The sequence below is a fragment of the Herpailurus yagouaroundi genome, unplaced genomic scaffold (genome assembly GCF_014898765.1).
Source record: "Herpailurus yagouaroundi ecotype Mexico unplaced genomic scaffold, PumYag 141, whole genome shotgun sequence".
Taxonomy (NCBI): domain Eukaryota; kingdom Metazoa; phylum Chordata; class Mammalia; order Carnivora; family Felidae; genus Herpailurus; species Herpailurus yagouaroundi.
Window position 1 is genome coordinate 51,529,507 of NW_024412396.1, and position 22,883 is coordinate 51,552,389.

The 22,883-nt window shown below is 39.4% G+C and overlaps 1 protein-coding gene across 1 annotated transcript in view; it reads right to left on the bottom strand.

The window, feature by feature from the left end:
* SPTLC2 (serine palmitoyltransferase long chain base subunit 2) overlaps nucleotides 1-22,883 on the bottom strand; it is a 103,805-nt gene that overhangs the window by 60,870 nt on the left and 20,052 nt on the right. Inside the window, exons 2-5 of the mRNA XM_040477856.1 lie at nucleotides 14,331-14,525; nucleotides 5,988-6,142; nucleotides 4,389-4,537; nucleotides 2,315-2,439 (exon numbers count right to left, since the gene is read on the bottom strand). Of these exons, the coding sequence (XP_040333790.1) occupies nucleotides 2,315-2,439; nucleotides 4,389-4,537; nucleotides 5,988-6,142; nucleotides 14,331-14,525 (624 nt within the window). The remainder of the gene's footprint in view (nucleotides 1-2,314; nucleotides 2,440-4,388; nucleotides 4,538-5,987; nucleotides 6,143-14,330; nucleotides 14,526-22,883) is intronic.

Here is a 22,883-nt window from a genome sequence, read left to right on the forward strand (position 1 = left end):
GAAGCTCTATTTAGGTACCGATATATTTTAAATTGTTATCTTTTTAATGAATTAACTCCTGTATCATTATACAATGTTCCACTTTACCCCGAGAAATATTCCTTGCTCTGAAATCTTTGTTTATATTAATATAGTCACTCTAATTTTCTTTTCAAATTATTGTTTGCTTGCTGTATCTCCTTTCATCCTTTTACTTTTAACCTGTGTCTTTAAAGTAGGTTTTTGGTAGAAACCTACTTAATTTTATCTAATCTGACAAGCTCTTTTTTATTTTTGAAAAAATAATTTCTTTAGGTTTATTCATTTTGAGAGAGAGAGCACATGTGTGGGGGGAAGGGGCAGAGAGAAGGAGAGAGAGAGAAACCCAAGCCGGCTCTGCACCATCAGTGCACAGCCCAACGTGGGGCTTGATCTCATGAATAGTGAGATCACGACCTGAGCCAAAGTCAGATGCTTAAATGACTGAGCCACCCAGATGCCCCCAACCTCTCTTTTCTAATTGGAATATATAAGCCATTTATATTTAATATAATATCATATAATATCAATATAATTGGGTTTAAACCTCCTCCCTTGGTATTTGTTCTTTATTTGTTCCATGTGTTCCTTGAAACCATACATTATAGGGGCGCCTGGGTGGCTCAGTCAGTTAAGTGTCCGACTTCGGCTCAGGTCATGATCTTGCGGTCCGTGAGTTTGAGCCCCGCGTCGGGCTCTGTGCTGACAGCTCAGAGCCTGGAGCCTGTTTCAGATTCTGTGTCTCCCTCTCCCTCTGACCCTCCCCCGTTCATGCTCTGTCTCTCCCTGTCTCAAAAATAAATAAACGTTAAAAAAAAATTAAAAAGAAAAAAAAAGAAACCATACATTATATAACTGAAAAGGACTTTACAGTTAACCTAGTCCAAGTACCTCATTTTACAAGGCAAAATCTGAGGCTCAGAAAGTCTGTGACGGGTTGCCTGGCTGGCTCAGTCAGAAGAGCAGGCAATTCTAGTGTCTCCCTCCCTCTCTCCCACTCACACTGTCTCTCTCAAAAAATAAATAAACATTAAAAAAAAAAAAAAAAGAAGAGCAGGCCAATTCTTGACTTTGGGAGGTCATGGGTTTGAGCCCCAGGTTTGGGTGTAGAGATATCTTAAATAAATAAAACTTAAAAGAAAAAAAAAAAAAAAAAAAAGGAAGGCTGTGACATGCTCCCAGTCATAGAGCTAAATTTGAATATACAAAAAAATAAATAAATTTGAATATATAAGCAACCAAACAAAAACCCAAGTCTTTCAACTCAGTAATCTACCAATTTTTCAATATACAATTCCTAAATATCAATATTAAAAAACCTGGGGCACCTGGCTGGCTCAGTCAGTGGAGCATACAATTCTTGATCTCAGGGTTGTGAGTTCAAGCCCCACACTGAGTGTGGAGCCTACTTAAAATAAAATTTAAAAAATAAATAAAATTCCTTGAGGGCCCTTTCAAGTGGAGAGTGTCAGTCTGCTAAAATGTGATTTACAAAGTCTCTTATCTCTTCTCTCCTTAACTGCCCCCTTACAAACTCTACCCACAAGGGAGCAAAAAATACACAGTTCTTAAATTATTATTTTTATTAGTACTACTACTTTTAACCTTCATTATTACTTTTTTTAAGTTTATTTACTTATCTTGAGAGACAGAGAGAGAGTGCAAGCACAGGAGGGCAGAGAGGGAGAAAGAGAATCCCAAGGAGGCTCAACACTGTCAGTGCAGAGCCTGATGAAGGCTTGATCTCATGAACTGTGAGATCATGACCTGAGCCGAAATCAAGAGTTAGCCACTTAACTGACTGAGCCACCCAGGTGCTTTAAACTTTCACTATTATTAACTTATATTCTTACTTTTAACCTATAGTATTACCTTCACTTTACATATATACCTATAATTTGCCTATATTATCTCTGAGCAACACGCATTATAAGAACAAGTATTAGGGTACCTATGTATTTTCAAATTTTTCTACTTAGGAAAAACCACCTGTTAAACAACCTTCCAAATTAAACATTGTTTCTTTCAAAATTTTAGCATTTTATGAGGTTTTTATCAGAATCCCTTTCAAAACCACATGAATGACGAAGGCAAGAATCCTCTAATGGAAGAGTAAAAAATCATGAGTTCTAGCAAGAAAGCTTCCACTAAGTCTCCATGTGATATTGTTATTCAAAAATTTGTGATAGATATATCTTTCGGCAGACCAGGTTTGGTATGAAGTTTACAACAGCCTTTGGCTTGTTCTGAATGCTTTACAACATACAAGAGAGTTTTCATAAATGACAAGTCTTACTTTGCCAACAAGAGCAGGAATGTTCATTGAATTTGTTGCAAATCCCATGCCATATGCCATAGCAGCTTCTACTCCCAAGAAACTTGCCACAAGCTTCTCTAGTTCTTCATGCTTGTCCAGGTTTCCTGTGTGAAGAACTTAGTGAAGTTAACACTGCCAAATCCTGAATTTAAAAGTTACTCATTACTTTATAAAAAGAAATCACAGTCTTCACGTTACAACCTTTTCAGACTAAGCTCTATAGAAGAGTAGTATGAAGAGAAATGGCTAACGAAAGACATCGTGGTCGATACCACTTCAGATCTGAATACCTTCAGATTCAGCCCCTGTGATGGAATTTCTGTAAAGAAGATTGCCAACAATTTCTCCCATTCCTGCTGACACATGATAGTTCTAAGTCTAGGCCTTGAGAGGCCTGGCAACATCTGCTTTTATACTTTTGAAGTCAGCTGCCACACAAAACAGTCTAACTAGCTTGTAAAGAAAAGCCACGGGGAGCAGGAGGACCTCTGGAGGATAAGTGACTATGGAAGAGGAATGCAGGGCTCAGCCAGCCCTTGACTGATCCCACTACCCAACTGAGGTATCAGACATGTAAGTGAAACCACCCTGGATACTCTATCCTCAGCCATAATGCCCCACCCAACACCACATGGAGCTAAGATAAATATCAAGACTTCTCCAAATGGCAGAATTATAAGCAAATAAATGTCTGTGTCTGTTTTAAGTTGCTAGGTTTTAGAATGATTTGTTATGTAGCAAAAGACAAGTTAAAAAACATCCTCCCGGGGCGCCTGGGTGGCGCAGTCGGTTAAGCGTCTGACTTCAGCCAGGTCACGATCTCGCGGTCCGTGAGTTCGAGCCCCGCGTCGGGCTCTGGGCTGATGGCTCAGACCCTGGAGCCTGTTTCCGATTCTGTGTCTCCCTCTCTCTCTGCCCCTCCCCCGTTCATGCTCTGTCTCTCTCTGTCCCAAAAATAAATAAATGTTGAAAAAAAAATTAAAAAAAAAACAAAAACAAAAACAAAAACAAAAAAACATCCTCCCTCACTTTGTATTGTGATTTTATGTCAATAATCAAATCTGTAAGGACCGAACAAGACTGATCAATGCAGAAAACATGATGAAAAAAACACTGCTGAACTGAGATGCTACAAGTCCTCAAAGCTTTAAGCAAGTCATTTAACCTCCCTGGGCTTCAGTTTCATATCTGCTAAATACCAATAATAATATTTGCTCTATCTACCTCATGACATTGTTGTGAGGATCAAAAGAGAGAAAAGGCTCAAGAAATTTATAAACTACAAAGTGTCATAAAGATGTAAGGTCTGATTACCATATATCACCATTGCACCATGCTTCCTAAACTATGTCATTAAGGACCTGAGTACAAATGACCCAGCTAAACTTGCCAATCTTTAGACCTATGAGAAATAATGATGAATTACTGTTTTAATCTACTAAGTTTGAGGGTGATTCATAGTAACAAATATCCAGAAGTTGCCTTTTAACCTTTATAGTTATCAGTTCTCTGGAACAAAACAGAAGAATTTGAAATCGTCCTATGAACAAAAATGAAATTTATTTATATAAATATATTCACCTTTACATTTTGTAAAGGTACAAAAACAAAAAGTTAACATTTACTGAATATTTACCAAGTCACAAATGCTTTATATGAATTAATTCTTCAATAGCCCTATAAGGTAGTATTTATTCTCACCCCCACTTACCAGCATAGAAACAGATTAAATAACCCTCATATGCCCACAGGGTCAGGCCTAGGAAACAGCACTCTTAACCACTACCATTTGTAAAAGCCAACAAAGTGAACATTAAAGCTGTAAATGAGTCAAATACTTATGGAACTTTTCTAGAGATATTTTGTATTATAATATAATGGAAAAGATAAATATGTCTCAACATGTGTTGAACCCATTAAAATCATCCGTTATTTCAGAAACTATGGCAAAGTATGTATTTGGATGCTTACTATTCTAGCTCTGCATCAGCATTATTGCCTCCGGAGTAGCACAATTAAGAACATTAGCTGGCCAAACAGAGCCTGCACTTACCAATTTCCTGCCGAGTGCTGCACACTCCAACTCCATACTCCTCTAGGACTTTGGCAGCTGCTTCTTGACATGATCCAGTATTCCGTGCAAATCCAAGATAGTTGTAGGAACCCATGTTTATAACACCTTTAATTATATTCCCTGTGTACCTGTATTTCAATACCATAAAAGTTCATGAAACTCATGAGCAAATCAAATATGTACACGTAATAATAAACACACTGATGATATAAAAGGAAGCACCATATACAGAAAGTAGGGAGAATATGGCCTAGTAGAAAGGAAGCTCAAACTCACTAAGAAACTAAAATTAAGCAAATACTATTAAAACAAAATAGTAATTTTCACGTATAGATAATGATAAAGATTTAAAAACTGACCATAGCCAGTGTTGGCCAGGACAGTCTCACATACTGTAGATAAGAATATCAGTCAGTAATTTTTTTCTTTTTTTGGAGGGCAGTTTGGCAGGACTTCTCCATTAAAAGAAGTACATACTCTTTGACTCAGCAATTTCCACACAGATACGAAAGGATAGCTGCATAAAGATCCTTTCAGAGTCACTGCACAATTTATCTACCATGCCCCTTCTCCAGGCACACAGACCAGTGACATTCCATATGATGGAAGCTCAATCAGCCTGGGCCCACCAGTGAGAATAACATGGTTCAGAGGCTCCACCAACCTAAGGTGGACGGGAAGTGTGGACAAGAAACTGCTGCTGTTTGAACTCTGAAATTTTGGGGTTTTTAACAAAGGATGGTGCAGCCCAACCTGCCATACACTATATACATCTATACTATACGATGCTAAGTAGCCACTGCTAATATTAAGCTGGCTGTGGATACAGACAAGCAGGATATTACCAACATGTTAGCAAGAAAAAAGCAAGGTATAAAATGATTTCTATAGTATGGTCCCCATTTTTATAAATCAAAAATTACCTGTACGTAACCCCAGTGGATTCACCACATACATACCCCACAGAAAACATCTGGAGGAATGATACACAACAAACTGGTAACAGTGGTCACCTCTGGGGAGTGAAGATTTGTGGGGAAGTGGATTTGCAGAAGGGATAGTGGTTAGTTGTCATGGGGGAATGTTTCATTTATCTGTATTATCTTTTTCTTTTTTTAATAGTAACAATGCAAACGATGCAATACTTGTGAGATCTAAACAATAAAGTTTTATGAATATGAAAAGTTTTCTAAACTATTCAGCCTATTTAAGTAAAAGCATTGCATATATCCTGGAACCATTCGAGAAATCAAAATATCTAGAAGTATATTCAGACACTTGATTCTTGTAAGTGGCATAACAGAAAGGACAGTTTTTCTTTGGCTTCTTGTTTTTCTTTTTAATTAGTCAAACTTTGTTTTCAGTTATAATCCAACACAGTATCAAATGTAACAGAAAAATATAATTTAAAAATCTGGATAACGATGAACTATATGCAAGGAAACTAATTATGTCGTGCTGTACTCTCAGCTTCGACTCTTGTTTTAACAGAATACTCAATTTGCAATAGAATAAATTCTGAAGTGAAGAAATTCCTTTTTGTTGCTGTCAAGAGATAATTTCCCAACTGAGACTCACTTGAAGGACCAGTTATAATCATGAGACTGCCTCTCCATGATGTCCACCCTGGCTCCAGGCACACTACAGATCGGTCGATTCCAGTTGTCTCTAATCCTCATGTAGAGGTTTCTTGTATAGAAGTTTTCGAAATCCTGATACAATGACACAAAGTCCTGCCAACAAATGGTGAAATACCATGAATTTAACTAAATTGCTTTAGAAAATTTTTACAACTTCCCTTTTCATGTTGTAAGAGCACTTAAGAATGAGAGGACAATTATATTGAATTCGCTGATAAGGAAAAGAATCACAAAGGCATCAATTCTCTATGTTAAAAACAACTTTAAAACTTTAAAACAACTCTGGGGCACCTGGTTGGCTTAGTAGAGCATGAGACTGTTGACTTCAGGGTTGCAATTTGAGTCCCATGTACGTGTGGAGATTACTTTAAAAAAAGGGGGGGGGACAACTCTTTTTTTTTTTTTTTTAGTTTTTTTATTTGAGAGAGACAGAGAGAGTGGGGAAGGGCAGAGAGAAACAGGAAGAGAGAGACAATCCCAAGCAAGCTCCGCACTGCCAGCACAGAGCCCCACACGGGCTCGAACTCACGAAACCGTGAGATCATGACCTGAGCTGAAACCAAGAGTCCCATGCTAAACCACTAAGGCACCCAGGCGCCTCAAGGTAAAACAACTCTTAATCAGGTAAAAACCACTTGGCTTTGATGGCTAACCTATATGAAATTGTTGTAAATAATCATCTGACTGCATGAACGTAGAGTCAAAGAACTTAACTTAATAAAGTAGGTCTTGGGGCACCTGGGCGGCTCAGTCGAGTTCGGCTCAGGTCATGATCTCACGGTTCAGTTCAAGCCCCACGTCGGGCTCTGTGCTGACAGCTCAGAGCCTGGAGCCTGCTTCTGATTCTGTCTCTGTCTCTCTCTTTCTCTCAAATATAAATAAAAACATTAAAAAAAAATTTTTTTTAATAAAAACACTGTAATTTTAAGGGCACCTGGGAGGCTTGGTTGGTTAAGCATTCAAAACTCTTGGTTTTGGCTCAGGTCATGATCTCATTGTTCACGGATTTGAACCCCTTGTCTGGCTCTGTGCTGACAGCGTGAAGCCTGTTTGGGATTCTCTCTCTCTGCCCCTCCCCTACTCATGCTCTCTCTCTGTCTCTCAAAATAAATTAAACTTAAAAAAAAAAAAAACCACTGTAATTTCAGTTTTAAACAAAAAATAATAATTCTGAAATTAAAATTCCATCCTCTGCATATTTTTAAAATCAAAGTGAAATATATCCAAAGAAAAATGATAAGCAAGAAAGACTAAAAGTTTGCTTATATGGAAAGACACCTATCTCAGGTTTCTTTCCTTGGATGGGAGTTTGAAAAAAAGATTCTCGTGATGAATTCCCATGATGAGGGACTTAAAGCCCTCCCTTCTTCCCTGAAATAAGATGCACTAAAAATTAAGTCTATAAAAAAATAGTCTGGCTGGAGCTAAAATGAATGCATAATGTTATGACTGATGTGATATGACCACATGATCAGACCACATTAGAGCAACTGGACTCCTGAGGATAAGGGGTAATCCAAATAAAAAGAAAACTATACTACAGTTAGCAAACTGTTGAACTTCTAGCCCGGAGATCTGGACTTGGTGTCAATCTAAATTAATCTGTTAAATAAGCTAATTAGAAACATGCAAAGCTTAAGCCTTATTGTGTAAGATTTTTATTGCTAAAAAAGACTTCATAAAATTTTATAATTAACCTTCTAGGACATTGGACTATAAAGTAACTAATAAGTAAGCCTCACAGTAGATAAAATCTTAAATAAAGCTGAGCAGAGTCAGAAAGTACTCTCTGGAATGTGCAGTACCCGATACCATCTCTTTCACAATTGCCCTAACATTTACATTTCCTTGAGAAAATATCCATAAATAATGTGTCTATCATAATTGGAAATTTACTACTTAAATAATGTATCCTTTTTGATAGTCTCTTCTTCCAACAAGAATACTAAGTGAATGAAAACTGGAACAAAGACATCCAAATTCTAATTTGGGACTTTCCCTTGGCTGTCATTCACCATGCATTTATTTCCCAAAGTAGGATTGGGGGAACGGGGAGCTGTTTCCAATCTTTGTCCATTCACATCAAATAGGGTAAACAGTACAAACTCTTCTTGATCTCATTTCTTTTTTTTTTTTTTTTTTCAACGTTTTATTTATTTTTGGGACAGAGAGAGACAGAGCATGAACGGGGGAGGGGCAGAGAGAGAGGGAGACACAGAATCGGAAACAGGCTCCAGGCTCCGAGCCATCAGCCCAGAGCCCGACGCAGGGCTCGAACTCACGGACCGCAAGATCGTGACCTGGCTGAAGTCGTACGCTTAACCGACTGCGCCACCCAGGCGCCCCTTGATCTCATTTCTTTAAACCCTTTCTAAATACTGCACATTAATGTTAAAAGTATTAACTCAAACACCTGAGAGAAATACTCCATCACAGACAAATTTTTATTAGAAGAAAGAGCACTATTTTTGTTTTACTATATAAACATCAGAAAACGCTTAAGACAGTCTGGTCCCATTTATTGGAAGGGTTACCAAACCCAAAACGGTTGCAGGCTCAAGTGAAGTAGAGCTCTGGGCAGCCAGGGTGTGGCTGGGAGGGCAGAGACTGTCAAGATCAAGGAGCTCACCACTCCTCATTGTTCCGATGAGACAACACCTCAGTCCCTGAGACAGGAACAGACTTACACAGAGTGACAGGAAAGTTGCCACAGTGAGGGATGTTAGAGACCAAAAGCTGGTGGGACAGAACGGCAGAAGAGAAGGACTCCTGGCCAGGGTAGAAGCTTGACTACAGTTAGAAGGTTCGGTGAAAAGAACTGAAAGGCCACTAACCAAACTCCCTGCAGCTTAGCAATGAAGCAAGAATGGGGACGGAACAGGGTAACTATTCAGGGTTCCAGTTTAGGCAACAAGAGTGTCTGTTCCCAAAAATATCTCCTACAGTTTAAATATTCTAGGACAGGGTTAAAATAGATGACTTATCCCTCCCTCCCTCCCTCCCTCCCTCCCTCCCTTCCTTCCTTCCTTCCTTCCAATGCCTTTTGCTGAATACTTCTGCCAGACTCAGGATATATTAAAAAACAAGACAGTTCTCTCCACAAACTACAATACCCCCACTACTCCTACCCTCCCCCTCCCCCAGCCTGTCCCCCATCCCCACTCCACATCCTCACTCTCCTCTTCCTCCTCCTTCTTAATTTAGTCACTGTGAAAGGACTTTAGTCAGGCCAACCTAATACTTGTTTGCTCAGTCACTGAACAAACATTTACTGAGCTGTCCTTTCCAGGCACTAAGGTAGGCATTAGGAATAAAAATGAGTAAGACACAACCTTTCCACTCCTAAGGATCTCTTAGTGGAGCGGAGTGGCACACAAATGAAGTTATAATACAATATAACAAGTACTCTAAAGGGATACTTGCTCAGACAAATCAAAAAATACTTAACTGGCAGGTGAGTGGCAATGGTAAAGTACAAACAGCCTTCATGCGCTGTTTGAACTTGATGTTCATGAGTTTGAGCCTCACGTCGGGCTCTGTGCTTGGAGCCTGGAGCCTGCTTCAGATTCTGCGTCTCCCTCTCTCTGTTCCTCCCCCACTCGTGCTGTCTCTCTCTCTCTCAAAAATAAATAAAACATTAAAATAATAATAATAATAAAATTAAATTTTAAAAAGCTACACTGTTGCTCCAAACAAAAAAGCCCAAAAGGTGACAGGGAAACTTTTGCAAACCTACTAATGTCACTAGTGCAAAAGGATAAGGTGGTAATCTACTACAAAACTCTTTGAAAAGGTTTATCTGGGATACAGCTTGGTACTAGTGAGAAATCCCTAGAGTAAATACAAATAGATGACTTCTATACAGTGGAAGATGATTCAGCAATAAAAAGAAATGAATTACTGAAGCATACTACAACATGGATGACCCTCAAAAAACATTACGCCAAGTAAAAGAAGGCAGACACAAATAATCACACATTGTATGATCCCATTCATATGAAACATCTAGAAACAGAAAGTAGATCAGTGGTTGCCTAGGGTGATAAGGGGGAGTAATAAGTGACTGCTAACAGCTATGGGGTTTCTTTTTCAGATGATAAAAATGTTCTAAAACTAGATTATGGTGCTGGCTGCACACTTCTGAAAATACATTTGACCCTTGAACAATAGGGGTTTGAACTTTGCAGGTCCATCTATACGCAGATTTTTTTCTAATAAATACAGTACAGTATTATAAATGTATTTTCTCTTCCTTATAATTTTCTTAATATTTTTTCTCTAGCTTACTTTATTGTAAGAATACAGTATATAAGGGGCACCTGGCTGGCTCAGTTGGTGGAGCAGGTAATCTTGGTCTCAGGGTTGTAAATTCAAGCCCCACCTTGGGTGTAGAGATTACTTAAAAAAGAAAATAAAAGGTAGGGGTGCCTGGGTGGCTCAGTCAGTTGAGTGTCCCAGTCACTTGAATGTCCGTCCGACTGTTGGATTTGGCTCAGGTCATCATCTCATGGTTCTTGAGTTCAAGCCTGCATTGGGCTCTGCACTGCCGCTTGGCATCCTCTTTCTTTTCTCTTGCTCTCTGCCCCTCCCCTGCTGGTACTCTGTCTCAAAATAAATAAATAAACTTAAAAAAAAAAAAAGAATACAGTATGATACATATAACTTACAAAATATGTGTTAATCGACTGTTTATGTTATCAGCAAAACTTCAGGTCAACTGAAGAGTATTAGTTAAGTTTTGGGGGAGTCAAAAGTATACATAAATTTTCAACGGCATGTGGGGGGTGTCGGCACCCCTAACCTCCACATTTTTCAAGGGTCAACTGTAATGCTAAAATTAACTGAATTATATGTTTTAAACAGGTGACCTTTATGGTATATAAATTTTATCTCAATGAGGCTATTTAAAAAAAAATAGATGACTGCTGTCCGGGGGTCCACACACACCACAAAACAATGGAAAGTAGAGCTCTTTGTAAGTCCACAGAACGAAAAAAGACAAACCAACTGATAATCCCTCAGCTTAATACATCAAGCAACTATATGACATTAATAGTTTCCAAAGATACTGCTACAATGGCAACCATCAGAATATTCTTAGTAAACTACTTTTTGAGGAAGGTCAAGAATAAAATACTTCCAGGAATTTCTATTAATCTATTTCAAATAATTTTCTTCTTTTGTATCTTGAAAATTAAACATATCAGGATGTGGATAAATAATGTCCCTTCCCAATATCCTATCCTTCCCATTTTTGAATATTTGATCATAAACAAACCGTAGAGGCAGGCAAAATATTAAGTTTGGTAAGTTGTATGGGAACTACCTACCATGATTTGATCCTTAAATTTCTTAGGTATTTCTTGTCTAGATACTGGAATGTTTTAAATTCAACCTTTTGCTATATCTAATCACATACATGTTTCTAGAGGACTAGTAGCTTCATCTCACATAAAAAAGAAACAGACTACAGACTGGGAAAAACAACATTCTCCTCCAAAATAACACTAATAGGAGAGGATCAAGCAGTAAAGAATTCAAAGAATTTTTTTTTTTTTTTTTTACAATTTACATAGAATAGAACAAAGTCATGCTAACTCATTAGTTGGGGCCATGGGATTCAGTTCTACCCAAAGCAACATATAAAGAACTAGCATAAATAGTTAAAATGGACTCTCTTTTATAATGGAATGGGGAAGAAAGTAAGGAGGCAGTTATAAACACCATTCACTCAGTGAAATGAGGAAGTGGCAACATTAGATTTGCATTTTATGATCCCAAGCACTTTCCCTCACTTCTTCCAATGTAACACTTAAAACTCTGCATATCCCTCTCACTACATCTAATCCAGTATCAGGAAATAAACATGCTCTACCATAGGGCTGAATGATCTTCCTTTCCCTCTAAAAGCTAAACTTTGATAAGAAAATGGCAGAATTCGGGGCGCCTGGGTGGCTCAGTCGGTTAAGTGTCCGACTTCAGCTCAGGTCATGATCTCACGGTTCGTGAGTTAGAGCCCCACCTTGGGTTCTGTGCTGACAGCTCAGGGCCTGGAGCCTGCTTCGGATTCTGTGTCTCCCTCTCTCTGCTCCTCCCCTGCTCACACTGTCTTTCTCTCAAAAATAAATAAAGATTAAAAAAAGAAAGAAAGAAAAGAAAATGGCAGAATTCAACTGTTTTAACTGTTAATGTTATCTACTGTGAAAATCCTATTGAAAGAATTCAAACAAATTAGTACAGTCCTCTAAACCGTAAAAGCAAATGTCCCCCCTCTGTCCCACATATTTCCTATTACTTCCTCCTACAATTATTTCCTGATTAATTCAATGCTAGTCAGCTATTTTTTTGTTCTACATCTGCATACAATTCAGACACTATTTACGTGTATAGTGCTTTGCAAAGACCCATTAAATCTGAAGAGTTTATGTTTCCTCAACAGAATTAGAAACTACTTAATAAAATCTATGTGTTCTGACTCCTTAACACAAAGGTCAAGTACACACAGGCAGCCCCAATACTCAAGAGTCAATTCACCCTCTGAAAACACAGAACAAGTTCGAAACGTGATGTACTCTTTTACAAAGTAATTCTGATGCAACCCCATTCATTCTTTATCACACCATGACACAACACCAGCTATGCAAACTCTCCGGCCACTCCCCTGCTCAAAAACTGCCCAGACTCCTCACTGCCCAGAAAGTTCTTAGCTTGACATTCAAACCACAATCTCTCATACAGCCAAAACCCAGCTGCTCCCAAACATTCCTCATACCCTTGCCCACCCCATCCCCTCAGCCTGGAATACTCTCCACATCAAAACCAGTACCCCCACACCCACCTCTACATGTTAGTTAGTAGGTCTTTGAAGTATGTCCACACTAGGAGAGGTCCCTGTAGACAAAGATTTTTGAATGTGGCTATGTGAAGCAAACGTTAGCTCCCATCAGTGACAACCACCATCAACTCAGTCTAATAGGAAGATACTGGCCCATAAATAAGTAACAGCAATACCATACAACGAGTTTTGCCTACTGGACCAAACTTCTGAGTGCAGGGCTTTGCTTGCATTAGGTATTCAAGAAATACCTTCTTGATGAAGTGAACTGTAGGCCTTTCAGCGCAGTGAAGGATGGCCAACTTGTGGTTCTGGTGCTGGGGAGGATGCAGAATGACTGACATGAGAGAGAAGACAGCCTGGGTTCTGGGTTCTCCCAGGACCAGAATCCTCAATTCCATACAGACTGGTTTTGGCTTTCTAGCAGCTGATGACGTCCCTTCTTTGCCCACATTTCTGGATGCCCCCGTCCCTCCCCCCACGGGACCACCATCCATGCCCAGTGTCTAATGGCTCCTCTCTCAGTGGTGACCTTGCTGCCACCACATCCGCCTCTCTCCTCTAAAACCCCACAAAAGTGAGAAGTATGATGGACCAATAAAATCTAATTTCTGAAGCCCTTCTATAATCTATCTCTAATCTAAATCTAATCTATCTACCTAATCTATCTCTAATCTAAATATTCCTTGGGTTAGAGGACAACCTCTGCATACTTCACATGCCAAGAACAAACAAGTTTGTTTTTAGAAATACCAGGCATTTTTCACCTTAATTTGGCTGATTTTTGAGAATCGGCAATACATGCATACTGTACAGAACTCTAGAGGTGCAAAGGAGTATAGAGAGAAAAGTGAAGTGAGGTCTTTCCTCCCAGAGACCACCATTATTATCTCTGTTTACAATTACTCAAACAAGATTGTTTTTCTACCATGAACAGAGCTCAACCACATTCTGTTTACAGACTTGTTTGGGGAGAGGAGCTGATCTGTGAGCCAAACATCTATGTACAATGTGTCTATGAGAAAACACATCATGAGTTCTCCAGAACTTCATCTTCTCAGACGAATGGAGCCACAACTTGGGATACAGCACAGTACCACGAACAGAAAGAACATGGCTTCTGGCACTTCACAGACCTGTGTCTGTGTACCAGCTCTGACACGAAGTGTCTTAGGAAATGTTATTTTAACTTGTGAATTTTAGCTTTCTCATCCATCAAACAGGAATAAATTCTTGTGATGACTAAATTAGAAATATCTTAAAGACCTTGATTTCTCCATGCCTTAACCTTGTTTTCCACTTCCTTTGTGAAATGCTTTCATTTAACTTCATCTGGAATATTTTTATTTTAATGTGTCCCCAGATCTCTAAAGAAATAATGAGTGAAAATACCAAGATCTCTATAAAAGGCTTCCATTTATAGAATCAAAGACTCTTAACAATTACCTGTTGTTCTTTTCTTTCTGTTGCATGATGACACTTTTCAATTCTCCAATGCCTCAAGAAATCTCGGAGATATCCAAAGAGAGTGAGTACACCATACCCCACATAAGTAAGCACAGCGACCAGCATCGGTGTTTCTTCAAAAGCTTCATTAAACGGTTTTTTGTAAAGTCCTCCATTTTGTGTAACATGATGGACCTAAAAGGGAGTTTAAAAATGTTTATTTCAATCCCAGTAAGAGAAAGATTAAGCTCTAAGTCCTTACAGACTTGCATAACTTCAGAATTCTCTACTAGTAAAAATAAATCCACTAAGATCTAAGCAGGGCATAATTTTTTTCAACAGAAATATTGTAAGTTATATATACTTTAGATAAACAGCAAACAAAGAAAAACAGAGGGAGAAGGAAGTGCCCAAGAACAATGCTTAATGCTTATTTCTATCATTATTTGATTTTATGAAATAGATCCTAAAATGCTATGGTTGGAGCATGTATAATTTCCTTTGTTCTAATAGAGCAAATTAAAAAATAAATCAACAAAGAAAAAGCCTGTCCTGAAAAATAGTATATTAACTTACAAATGAAGCGGTCAAAGTAGATCAGTCCTAGAATAAACTATTTATAGTGTTTTACTGCTGTATAGTCTTAAAGCCACCAGCCATAGTATTCCAAATAATGACCAGTACTAGGTTCCTATGGGAAACACGTGGTTTATTAACAGCCTTTGTTGTGGTAACACAAATAAATTATGCACAAAAGTAAAATGCTTACATAAGAGTGGTCCAGCAATGTACAGAAGTAGAAAGTGAAATGCAACACAAGGGAAAAACAGTTAAGAATGGTCAGCAACTGTCATGAAATCATTCTGACCCCTTCATCTTCAACTAAGTACCCATTTCCACTCTAAGATTATCCCTGGTTTAATCCTTTGGGACACTTGAATTTTAATATAAAATACCAAGCTACTGTACTTTTGATCTCATGCCTCAAAGCTTTTTACTTTTTGGTCAATTTTTTTTTTTTTTAATTTTCTTTTAATGTTTGTTTATTTTTGAGACAGACAGAGACAGCATATGAGCAGGGAAGGGGCACAAGAGAGGGAGACACAGAATCTGAAGCAGGCTCCAGGCTCTGAGCTGTCAGCACAGAGCCTGACGCGGGGCTTGAACCATGAACCGTGAGATCATGACCTGAGCCGAAGTCAGACACTTAACCGGCTGAGCCACCCAGGCACCCCACTTTTTGGTCAATCTTAATGGAAATCTTGTTTTATAGAAAAATCTCATCGGAGGAGTTTGTGTGTTAACTTTTTTTTTTTTTAAGTTTATTTATTTTGACAGAGAGAGAATGCTTGAGCTCACAAACCAAACCATGAGATCATGACCCAAGCTGAAATCAAGAGTCGTACACTAAACTGCCTGAGCCACCCAGGCACCCCTGTGTGTTAACTTTAATCTTAACTATGAAACAGCCAATTACAGTGAGGATGGTCATTCACAATTTATCAGGAACACATTTTCAATTGAGCACTGTACTAGAGTTATGAAAAGTCCCAAAGGAATAAAAGATTCTTTCTTGGCCTCTCAGGCAACTTGATCCAGGGGTTAAATATATTTTAGAATATTTCATACCGATAATATTAATTTGGGGAAGCTATCTGAATGCTGCAAGCTAGAACAGCTGGAAAATAAAAACTCGTTCTTAACAAAGGAACAGCATTCAAATAGGCATGATACTTAGAATCTGATGGTACTGCTTCCATTTGATGGCCTAAAGAAACTTGTGAAAACTAATTGTAAAACTGATATAGATCTTCATCAATCTCTTCCCCAAAGGGGTAGAAGTTTGTGTGGATGTTTACTACTGAAAGTTTTATGCAGGAGCAAGGCTGCAATGTGTTTAGAATAGAATAGCTAGAAATGAGCCAATAACTGAAGACAGGAGATTGTTTAAAAATTAACAATATAACATATAAACAAGTTACTAAACTGGGCAAAGCAGGGGCACCTGGGTGGCTTAGTCAGCTGAGCGTCCTACTCTTGGTTTCAGCTCAGGTCCTCTTCTCAAAGTTGTGAGATGGAGCCCCACACTGGGCTCAGAGGTGATAGCTCAGAGCCTACTTGGGAGTTTTTCCTCTCCCTCTCTCTCTGCCCCTTCCCCATTCACACGTTCTCTCTCTCTCTCAAGATAAATAAACATTTTTAAAAACCTGGACAGGAGCACCTGGGTGGCTCAGTCAGTTAAGCGTCCAACTAGGTTTCAGCTCAGGTCATGATCTCACGGTTCCATGAGTTCAAGCCTCGCATGGAGCTCTGCACTGACAGTGCAGGGCCTGCTTGGGATTCTGTCTCCCTCTCTCCCTCTCATGTTGTCTCTGTCTCTCTCAAAATAAATAAACTTAAAACTTTTTTAAGCTGGACAAATCAAAAACACTTAAAACACAACAAAAATAAAATAATATTCTGATCATCTCTTTTAAAAACTGTATCTAGGGCACCTGGGTGGCTCAGTTGGTTAAGCGTCTGACTTCAGCTCAGGTCATGATCTCACAGTTCATGAGTTCAAGCTCTGCATCAGGCTCTCTGCTGTCAGCACAGAGTCTGCTTCGGGTCCTCTGTCCCTCTCTTTCTCTCTGCCCCTGCCTGGCTTGTGCTCTCTCTCTCTCTCTCAAAAATAAATAAACATTTAAAAAAATAAATAAATAAGTAAATAAATAAAATATAAAAAATAAAAAACTATATCTAAAAGAACACTGTGTTTAATACCAGTACCCAACTCTTAACTCTGAAATTGTTTAAACTATTTCCTCGCAATAGAACATACTAGTAAAAAGACAATTTTCAGAGCTCCTAAGTAACAAATGTGTGGCAGGTGTGTATGTCAGGAATGCTGTGAGTGTATCTCTTTAAAAGATATCCGCCTTGATTTGAGACACACCCAAACCAGCACTACCCACAGTGTATTCATACTGTTGGCTGGACTGTCTAGGAAGTAGTAAGTTAAATCATTAGTTTGCTTTTAAATATTGTAATTATAATCACAGTGTCACTTTAATTGCATTTTAAGGAACTGAGATTCAACTAAGTAACTCTTGGAAAACAGCCTCAGTCAAATCACTGGGGGTCACTCTGGGGGTGCCTAGGTGGCTCAGTCAGTTGAGTGTTCAACTTCAGCTCAGGTCATGATCTCAAAGTTTGCGAGCCCCTCATGGGCCTCGCTGCTGTCAGCGCGGACCCCGCTTGGGATCCTCTGTCTCCACCCCACCTCTGCCACGCTCCCACTCTCTCAAAAAAAAAAAAAAAAAAAAAAAGTTAAAAAAAAAAATACAGGTCACTCTGATCATTCAGGATCAGAATGTACAGGCCAACTGGTATGCAAACCTCTGATAAAGGTGACAAAGTCTTAGAACTCAGAAGAAAATCAATTCAACTACTGACGCTAAATTTTCTTGACATGATTCAAATAAAAATGACAGTATTACTATCTTATACATGTGTAATGTTCCATAAAGGAAAGCACCAGGTTTATTTTGCTCATTATTAAACATCTAGCACTCAGGATAGTATTTATTAAGAGCTAACAAATAGTAAGTACTAAGCAATGTTTCCTTTTATTACTATTAGTATTACAGAAAGCGGTACCTTACAAGTGTTTGTTGAATGAATGAAAATACACATTATGCTCTTTGCTCTTTCAACAATAAGTACCCTGTAATAGAAGGGTTTAAACAAGTTACAGTGATTGCACAATTAACATTAGGACATTTCTCGAAACGACATCTAATACCTTTTAGTCTCAACTAGACTGGAGATCAAATCCATGCTAAAGAAAACATGGGCTACAAACTTTTCCAGTGTATTTTAGTCTCTGGATTCACCAGGCAAGAGAACTCTTAAAAGGCTTTCATTCATTCTAATGAGAATTACACTGTCGACAAGGCAATCAAGAAAAATACTAGCTTATCACTACCTCCAGGTTAAAAAAAGTTACTAGTCTGCTCACATTAAGCAGACAAGGTTGTGACAGTGTTAGTACTATTAATCGAGGGAAGATTTAAGTACTACAACGACTACTAAGATGTTTGCCTGAACAGTAACATTTTTTTCCAAGAAAATGCAAAAGAAAAAAAAGGCAAAAGAAGAAAAATTTTTTCCAGTCGAGATTATAAGCATATCATCATAAAACACATTACAGGACAAGGGGAGGGTGGAAAAATCAAACTAATAAGCCATACTGTTCACATGCCTGTAGGCTGTCAGCCATATTTATTAAACTGCTGCCACTCTTAACCAAAGCAATACTGGAAAGGAATAATCAAGATAAACCATAAACATAATATGTATGCACTAAAATCATCTGGAAGGAGACACAAGAAATTGGAGTGGGAAGAGAGCATACTTCCTACTCATAACCCTCTGAACCGATGTGATTTTTTCATTTTTAACAAAGAGTACACATTACTGAATTTTTATGTATCATTTTGTTTTAAAAATGTTTACACCAGGGGCACCTGGGTGGTTCAGTCAGTTAGGCATCCGACTTTGGCTCAGGTCATGATCTCCCGGTCTGTGAGTTCGAGCCCCACGTCAGGCTCTGTGCTGACAGCTCAGAGCCTGGAGCCTGCTTTGGATTCAGTGTCTGCCTGCCTCTCTGCCCCTCCCCTGTTCGTGCTCTGTGTGTGTGTCTCTCTCTCCCTCAAAAATAAATAAACATTAAAATTTAAAAAAAAAAGTTTACACTGAATTTTTCTCACTGATTTTATGCACTATTAATAAAAACAGAATTAATAAAAGCAACATATGCCTTTCATCAAAACCTTGGGTCTCTATAGCGTCTCTAGAGAATTCTCATCTTCTTGCTGGCTCTCAGACTGCAAATGCTGATGAGTATACACAAATCCACATGTCAGTTCCAAACTTTCCCCAGAACTCCAAATTTACACTTCCACCCACCACCAAGTTCCACTTGGACATCCCCACTCAGCAAGTCCAAGGCTGAACTCTCACCCTCTTAACTCCTCCCTTAATGCAAACTGGAATCTCCCCCTGAACCACCCACCTCGTTGACAGCATCACCACCCAGTCTACCCAGTCTCCCAAGTTTGGAGTCATCTTTAGCACCACCTCATTTTCTAACTTCATTCTAGAACCAGTAATGCATTTTTGTGCCTTAGTTCAAGACCTTCTTTTGGGGCACAAGGACATTTTAAGGAGGCTGGAAATGTTCTACAATTTGAGAGAGGTACTGGAGACACAGTATACACACAGGTTAAAAAAGTCAGGGAGCAGGATATACTTTATGCACTTAACAGATGTATGTTACTCCTCAATTTTAAAAAGCCCTCAGTGCCTCTTCCTTCGGTGGACTATTGCAATGCCCTCCTCTTCCCATCTGGTCTCCCTGCCACCAACACCCTCCGCACATGCCAGTTATCCTTCTAGTCACACCAAACTTCTTGCTGCAGTCTTTCCAACAAAGATCCTCTCCTAGAGGGACTGCAAGTCTTCTAATAGCAATAAGGCAATAAATAATGTCCAATGTGAACAGTCAAGAAGCAGTAACATAAGCACGTTGCAATGTGGAGGTCAATGCCAAAAAGAAGATGGAGAAAAGAGTAGAAGAGAGCAGGAGACTGCTGTATATTTCAAAACAAGCCTTGTGGAACCATTTGATGCTTGAAACCATGTGGTACAGGCTGTTAGGAATTCTTAGATCCTAGAGGACTGGACCATAGGGTTATTTGGCTGTGATCATGTGCTATTTTCAAGACAAGAAAAGAATAACTCCAAAGACAATTCAGAGACCGTCGGGTTCCCTCCTCAGTTTCAAAGGTGGCAAGGAGGGACCATCACTTCAGATCCAATAGGCAACCTACTTAAAAAGGGGTGGTGGGGGGATGGCGCCTCTCAGTTGGTTAAGTGTCTGACTCTTGATCTCAGCTCAGGTCTTAATCTCAGGGTTGTGAGTTCAAGCTTTGTGCTGGGCATAAAGCCTACTTAAAGAAAAAAAAAAAAGAAGATTCACTAGGTGAGTGACTCCAAAAGGCAGCCTGAAGCATAAGAGGTAGAGGAAAGTGACCCCCCCCCCCAACCCCAGTGGGTCCAGGGGGCATAGCATCAAACCAAGGAGGATTTTTCTTGAGCCTTAAAAATCTCATGGAATCTGCCTTGCTAGATTTTGGACTTGGTTCGGACCCATTACTCCTTTCTTCATTCTGATTTCTCCCTTTTGGAACAGGAATGTCTATCCTCTGTGTCCCACCATAGCATTTTAATTTTTTTTTTCAACGTTTATTTATTTTTGGGACAGAGAGAGACAGAGCATGAACAGGAGAGGGGCAGAGAGAGAGGGAGACACAGAATCGGAAGCAGGCTCCAGGCTCTGAGCCATCAGCCCAGAGCCCGACGCGGGGCTCGAACTCACGGACCACGAGATCGTGACCTGGCTGAAGTCGGATGCCCAACCGACTGCGCCACCCAGGCGCCCCCACCATAGCATTTTAGAAGCACATAATTTACATGGCTTTACAAGCTCACAGCTGAAGATGATTGTCTCAGGATAAACTGTGTCTTGAGTTTCACCCATATCAGATGTAGATGATATTTAGATGAGACTTTGGATTATAGACTTTAGAATTGATGCTGGAATGAGTTAAGACTTTTGAGGCTGTTGGGGCAGAATGAATGTATTTTGCATGCAAGAACATGATTTTAGAGGGGTCATAGGCAGACTGTTATAGGTTGAATGTTTGTCTCCCCTCTTTCCCACCTCATTTATATACTGAAGCTCTAAGCCTCCAGTGTGACAGAATTTCAAAGTGGGGCCTCTGGGAGATAATTAGGTTTGTATTAGGTCATGAGGGTGGGACCCCATGATGTGATTATGCCCTTGTAAGTATTGGAAGCAGAGATCTCCACTGAAGAATGACCCTGTGAATGCACAATGAGAAAGCAGCCATCTACAAGCCAGGAAAAGGGCCCTCACCAAGAACTGAATGCGCCAGCAACTTGATCTTGAAATTCCTGAACCATGACAAATATCTATTGTTTTCTGATTTTTTTTTTTAATTTTTCAGAGAGAGACAGAGTGTGAGCGGGGAGGGGCAGAGAGAGAGGGAGACAGAATCCAAAGCAGGCTCCAGGCTCTGAGCTAACAGCTCAGAGGCTGATGCAGGGACAGAACCCATGGACTGCGAGATCATGACCTGAGCCGAAGTTGGACACCCGACCAAGCCACCTAGGCGCCCTGACAAATATCTATTGTTTAAGATAGATATGGTATCCATACCCCTATGGTGTTTTGTTACAGGTGCCCACACTGATTAAGAAAAAAGTAAGGGGAGATAATATACAGAACTTACTTTCTTTTTTTTTTTTTTCAACGTTTATTTATTTGGGACAGAGAGAGACAGAGCATGAACGGGGGAGGGGCAGAGAGAGGGAGACACAGAATCGGAAACAGGCTCCAGGCTCTGAGCCATCAGCCCAGAGCCTGACGCGGGGCTCGAACTCACAGACTGCGAGATCGTGACCTGGCTGAAGTCGGACGCTTAACCGACTGCGCCACCCAGGCGCCCCCAGAACTTACTTTCAATTGACTCAGGAAAAAATAATTGTGTGTGTGTGTGTGGTGTGTAGAGAGAATGATGGAGAATTTTCTTCAAGAACCATTGGTGAGTCAGTTGCAGTTATGATGTACCTCCATAATTCATCATGTCTCTCTTAAAAACAAAGATATTATCTTACATAACTACAGAATAATTACTAATCAGGAAACCGATAGGGTACTGTACTAATAGCTAGTCTACAGACTTTATTTAAATTTTGCCAGTTTTCCTAATAACGTCTTTATAGCAAAAGAGTCCTTGATAATGTGCTGCATTCTGGCTTTTCAGTTTCAGAAAAGGAAAAAGGTAAGTTTTGATTACAGGGTAAACTGACTTACAAGGAATGATCCTGAGCAGAGGTTTTGAGAATCCCATGAAAGAACACAAGATAACTACGTAATGATACAAAAATGGGGAAGCAATTATTGGGAAACAAAAGCAAGTATATTCATACATTTGACAGGAATACAAAACCATACAAGCATGATTTTATAAGCAAATAGATATATCCCCACTGAATGTGACAGCACGATGACAGAACCTGCCCACCCGGCAGACATTTTGGAACATTACAAAAGAAATCAATGTCCACTATGAACACCTATTATTCTTTGGCAACCAAAGGACTGTTATCATCCTTTTCTGCTAAATGAACCCTGTTTACTTCCAGTGGTATACTCTGTTGTTCCTTAAAAAGTTCTACTGAAATGGCCCTTTCTTGGAATCCTACTGAAATGTACTATCCTCTCCCTACCGCATACCACACATACTAACGAAAATAGTTTGGAGCTTTGCACTGGTCACACAAACTATTCCACACTCTGAACATATATTTCCAGAAGTATCCTCCTTTTTTCAGCAGGGGAATTTTGAAAAGTAGGGACTCCACGTTTTTTTTTTGTTTTGTTTTTTGCAATCAGGATAAATTCCCTCATTTGTGTCAATAGCA